The sequence below is a fragment of the Mangifera indica genome, chromosome 11, assembly GCF_011075055.1.
Source record: "Mangifera indica cultivar Alphonso chromosome 11, CATAS_Mindica_2.1, whole genome shotgun sequence".
In the NCBI taxonomy this organism is placed as follows: domain Eukaryota; kingdom Viridiplantae; phylum Streptophyta; class Magnoliopsida; order Sapindales; family Anacardiaceae; genus Mangifera; species Mangifera indica.
The window spans coordinates 6,869,850-6,875,887 of NC_058147.1; the positions used below are offsets into that span (position 1 = coordinate 6,869,850).

The 6,038-nt window shown below is 36.2% G+C and overlaps 1 protein-coding gene across 1 annotated transcript; it reads right to left on the minus strand.

The window, feature by feature from the left end:
• Window positions 1-1,178: 1,178 nt before the first annotated feature.
• On the minus strand, window positions 1,179-5,051 carry LOC123229022 (LRR receptor-like serine/threonine-protein kinase RGI2). Its single transcript, XM_044654578.1, has 2 exons — window positions 1,966-5,051; window positions 1,179-1,783 (listed from the first exon to the last, which is right to left on the minus strand). Exons 1-2 carry the CDS (start codon window positions 4,775-4,777, stop codon window positions 1,338-1,340), a joined length of 3,258 nt encoding a protein of 1,085 aa, XP_044510513.1. The 5' UTR covers window positions 4,778-5,051; the 3' UTR covers window positions 1,179-1,337.
• Window positions 5,052-6,038: the final 987 nt, after the last annotated feature.

Genomic DNA, 6,038 nt, shown 5'->3' on the forward strand with positions numbered 1-6,038 from the left:
TAGGATTTTGCTTTATATTTTACTGAAAGGTCTAGACGGTTATATTGCAAGGTATCTGAGTTGCTTTATAATAGCTGGTGGATTTGATTTTATTAAAGCCTAATATGCATGAAATCATCTTGTAATGTAATGAAAACTGTAAGTCAGATGAGAGAAAGCTTGATATCAAATCTCTAATTTATTGTTACTTTCTTTGTAGTTTCTATAAAATGAAGGCATATAAGATATAGATTGGTTCCCAGATGAAATTAAGTACCTATTACTCTTAATAATTAAAGTTCATATTGCTTGATGAGAAATATCTCATAAATGTTACTTCTCTTACTGGTTGCTTGCATTCTTAGCCATTGAAGATTGATAAGGTACAACAATGTATTTGTGGGCCTAAGATGGGTTGATGTCACATGGCCAGAAACAATGAATCCTTTCAAAAAAAATGGGGCATGAGATCTCTAAATCTTCATTGAAATTGATGCTGCAAAAGCTTGTGGGGAATGGTGGTCCTTTTGTTTTTCCATGATTTTATGTTCTATTAGGCTCATGCCAACCAAAATTTGGGTCACCACCTTAACTATTGGCCCAGCTCTTCACAGACAACCCACTGGACTACAAAACTACTGTTTGCCTCTGTTTGGTCCCCAGTCTGAAAATTACAATTGCTAAGGCAACATGTGGAACAAAGGATTAAAACTCGTTTAATTTTGATTTCCAGTATGAATATGAACTGTGAAAGCATGAATTATTAATCCTTTAGACTTTCAGAATTTGAAACTAGAGTTGTCAAAAAAGTTACCATATCGACTCTTGGTATACAGTTGAACTTTTCATTATAGTTTACATCCACTGTTGGGATAATAGTTTGTGATATTATTTTTATATTTTATAGATGTTGTTTAGAGCAATATTTTTGCAAGTTTAGCTGAATATTGTATACTGTTTCTTTATTGTTGGCATAGAACTTATCAGATTGATGATATTTGGGTCCCTTAATTTGGAGTATATGCATATCTTCACAGATATAAATGCACTGGATTTGGGGAAATAGATAAAGAGAGTTAGTTTGTGATTCATTAGAAAATGCCTTATTTCTGTAGAAAATTGCAACTTATTGAGAAAGATGTGTCATTTTGTCATTTGCTTTCATTTTTTTCTCTAATTTTGAACTATGAATGGAAGGATGATTGAACTACATGTAAAATACAAGATTCAGTAATACAAAGTCAATGAGCCAACAGTTTGACAATTATTGGTACTACAAGTTATCAATCTATACAAATTATTAGGTTACTTGAAAAACTAATACTGATGAAAAACTGATGCGCAAGTGAAGTATGCAGTTAGGAGGGCGATCTAATTAGAGGTTCTGATGATCTAGAAAAACTAGAACAATGAACTGCTGCTTTTGGGTTGGACACTACTCTGCCAAGAGAATTTGGCTTTTCTATATCTTCATTATTTTCATGTCTGATCTCCTTGAGCATTACTGTTACATCTGTCATTGTTGGTCGTTCCTCAGGGCAAGAATGTACACAGAGGAGAGCCACTCCTAGAACTTGAAGCATTTCTCGAATTTGTGTACTTGATCTCATTAGTAGTTGCTGGTCAAGAATTGTTGTGAAATCTTTTTTCTTTTCTCTAAGTTCCCTGTTGATCCAAGTGGTAATGTGGATGCTGCCCGGAATCTGGTTATCAGTTGGTTCTTTTCCAGTTATGAGCTCTAGAAGTACTACACCATAGCTGTACACATCACTCTTCTCTGTGATCTTCAAGCTGTATCCATATTCTGCAAAGTTAAGAAATGGAAACTTAATCGATGAGAAGAATACATCTAAGTTTGTGAGTTTTTCTTTGATGTTAAATCAAAACATTTTGAAATTAACAAAAATGGGTTGTCTTAAGTTTAACAAAGGGAATGATTAGGCCAATGAGGAAGAATTAACACATGTTTGCTCCAAATTAACTCACCAGGAGCAATGTAGCCATAGGACCCTGCAACTAAGTTGGAGACTCTTGAATTTTCTGAAGAATCAACAAGCTTTGCAAGTCCAAAGTCTGCAAGAAAAGCGTCAAATTGTGGTCCTACCAAGATGTTGTTTGCCTTGATATCACGGTGAGCTATTGGAGGAATACAGTCATGGTGAAGATAAGCTAAACCATGAGCTGCTCCCAGTAAAATCTTGTACCTTGCATCCCAATCCAAGAAAACCTTCTTCTCATGGAGCAATCCAGCCAAGCTTCCATTACTGATGTAATCAAACAAGAGCAATCTAGTTCTTCCATTGGTGCAACACCCCAGAAGCCTCACTATGTTTTTATGCCTTACTGATCCAAGAGTCTGGACTTCTGCAGAAAACAAGTCTCTCTCTGGAAGCTCACCATTCTTTAATGGCCATAGCTTCTTTACTGCAATAACCTGTTTTGTTGGAGTCTCAACACGGTAAACCATCCCGGAATAACCCTTACCAACAATATTTGCATCTGAAAGATTGGCCACAATGTCATTTACTGAGAAATTAAGCTTTTGAAATGGGGTGAAATCCCATTCCAAATCAGTTTCTTCATCATCATTCCTTCTAAATGTGTCTCCACAATATCTGATAAATATCATAACTCCAAAGATTATAATCAGCATAGTAACAGTTACACTGAGAAAAGCACAGGTGATAAGACTGATGTTGGATTTCTTGCCACGAAGACTATCTTTTATGTGACACTGAGTTCTGTTAATGCAGAGCTCTTTATTCCCAGAAAATGCAGAAGCAGGAAGGTCATTAAAGAGCTTGGTACTGGGAAGGAGACCTGCAAAATTATTGTTTGAGACATTCAGCGAAACAAGGTTGTCAAGACTACCCAGTACTCTCAAGCTTCCTGATAGCATGTTATTGGAGAGGTCTAAGTTGGCAAGTTTCGAGAGGTTTGAGAAGCTTTCTGGAATGGGGCTTGTTAAAGCATTCCAACTCAAGTTCAAGAGGATATCAAGTCCTTGCAAGCGACCAAGCTCTTCGGGGATGGAACCAGTGATCCTATTGCTGCTCATATCCAAGAGCTGCAAATCCTTACAGAGTCCTAGTGACTTTGGAATCAAGCCAGTAATGTTGTTGTCACTGACCATCAGTTTGTTTAAGTATGTAAGCTTGCCCAAATTTTCAGGAATAATGCCTCCTATACTGTTCCTTGAAAGGTCTAAAACATTAAGGCCAACAAGGAATACAAAAGATGTGGGGATTGTTCCTTGAAGTTTATTTTTATGCAAATCTACCATTTCTAGTTGAGTGCAATTACCAATTTCGGGAGGAATGTCTCCCGTGAATTGATTTTCTGCCAACTCAAGGAAACTCAATCTATGTAAACGCCCTATTTCTGATGGAATATGACCAGAGAAGTTGTTTGATCCTAATCTTAAACGGATCAAGCCAGTGCAATTGCCAATATTAGGTGGAATTTCACCTGAAAATCTGTTTGATATCAACAGCAACTGACTTAAGTTCTTGAGATTGAAAAGGGAACTCGGAACTGAACCGGTAAGGAAATTTTGTGAAAGATCCAATGCTTGAAGTTTTTCACAGTTGGCCAGTTTATCCGGTATGCTTCCATGTAGCTGATTCTGCCAGGCATAGAACAGTGAAAGCTCCTTTAACTGCCCAATAGTGGGTGGAATCTCACCAAAAAATTTGTTGGTATCCAACTCCAGTTGCTTTAGGCTTGAAAAATTGCCAACAAATGATGGTATCCTTCCAGAAATGTTGTTCTCAGACAGAAGAATCTCCTCCAATGCAGCTAAATTTGCAAGAGACACAGGAACCTTACCACTTAGAACATTCAACGAGACATCAATGACTGTCAAACTAGTACAGTTCCCCAAAGTTCCAGGAATCCTCCCACTCAGATTGTTCTGCCATAACAACAACCTTTTGAGATTTTTCAATGAACCCAATTCTTCAGGGATCTTCCCAGAAATTTTATTTCCATACAGAAACAAGTCCTCTAAAGCTGAGCAGTTACCAATCTCTGGTGGAATATAACCGGCAATGTTGGCAGTGTAAACTGAAAGAGTCTTGAGATTCTTCAGCTCCCCAATACTACTTGGAATCTGTCCTGAAATCCCAGTATCTGCCAGGCCAAGAAGCATTAGTTTCCTGCAATTTGATATTTGCTCTGGAATTTCACCAAGAATTCCTGAATTACCACCCAACCGGAAGATTTCTAGATCCTGCAACTCTCCTAATTCAGTTGGAATCTTTCCTGACAGCTGATTATCAAATAGTTCAAGCTGTCGAAGCTTCGAACAGTTTCCAAATTCTTTTGGTATCTCACCATGTAAGTTGTTGGAGTTAAGTGACAGTAACTGCAACTCAGCTAACTTTCCTATGTCGGCTGGAATATTCCCTGTAAAAGCATTGAAGCTGAGGTCCAAGTTGATCAATGAAGAGAAATTTCCTATTGCAGGGGGAATTTCTCCAGTGAGGTTCACATTTGAAAGCACTAGAGTGGTGAGATGACTAAAGCAAAGAAGCTGAGAGGGAAAGCTTGAAGGAATATGAATAGAAGTTATAGTGATTTCTGAAACAAAACCATCCCCAGAACATTTGATATAGTCCCAGTTGCATGGAGTTGGGTGTGCTGGATTCCATGAAGTGAAAAAATTAGCAGAATAATAAGACTCAACAGTTGAAAGCCATGAAAGTAGAGAGAGACCTTCTTGGTTCAAAGCAGAGATGGCTGGAAACAAACAAATGTTAAGAAACAAAAGAATAATTATGATTGCATTGCTTGACATGATGAGCTTTTGTGTCTTGCAAGTGTTCTATCTCATCTAATTCTCTCTGGAGGTAGCTTTTATCCTGAATAATGAAGCACTGCCGGCACCAGGCCCTCAGTTTCTTCCAAATTTTCAGGAAAGAGAAGAACAGTGATATTTTATACAATCTTAGAGGCTTTTATTTCAGCTTCAGGAAAAGCATTCATTTGTTGTATTGAAGTAGGCTGAGAAAGGCAATGGAAAAAAATAAAAAGATTTATATCAGATGAATGTTTTGGTATAACTGATGGAGTGTTCAGATTAGATTGTATACTTTATAATTGGGGTTTTGAAAAGCTTGTCCCCTTCAAGATTATTGGCAACTTCAATCACAACAGTACATACTGCATACTGTATATCATGCCGCATATTTCAAGTGTACTTTGCTTTTAAGATCTATCAAGATTTTGTGACGCAACACACCACTCTCATTAAAATAATTTGTTCTATCAAGTTATGCAATAAAGAAGAATATTTGCAGTGCAAATGGCATTGTCCCCTTCACTTCTACATCTGGGTTTTGGTAGATTTTATGGTTTTACTTCCTGTCTTGTGAACGTTTGCATTTCACATACTGATACATATAGCCAGAGAATCCAAATACTTAGACACTGTTCATCTTCTGGAGAGTTAAAAATGAAATGAAAGGAAATGCATGACGATCAGTCGACTGAAAATGACAAAACAACACCAGAAAGATGAGGTAGACACAACAACTTTTTTTCCAGAGACATAACAATGGTAAGGCCTCAAAATCTGATGTAAAGTTGTTATCATCAAACAATTAAAGTAAGCCACTGATTTTGAGAAAGGAAATAATTTAATTAAAATTGAATAAGTAAAATAGTAAGATATGCCCTCATTCACAGAGGACCCATTCACATGTCTGTACTTGAATATGCATTATTAATTTGGTTTTTGCTATTCTCTTGTATGAAGTGAATGCCTTAAATTGTTGGACAAAATCTGTCAATTTTTAATATAAAAAGATATTGAATGAAAAAGCTATCACCGGGGCGAATCAAGGTGGGGTTAAGGAGGGTCTTGACTTTTAAAAAATTTCAATTTGATTCCTGTAAAATTTCTCAACCACCTTAAATTTTGAAAAATTTTCCAATTTTACATATATAAAATATAAATAATTCTTAAATTTTTATATTAAGTCTTTTAAATTTTCTTATTTTTTTTATTAACTATAATATATTTTACTTTGGTTCAATATTAACCCTTCTTAATTTTA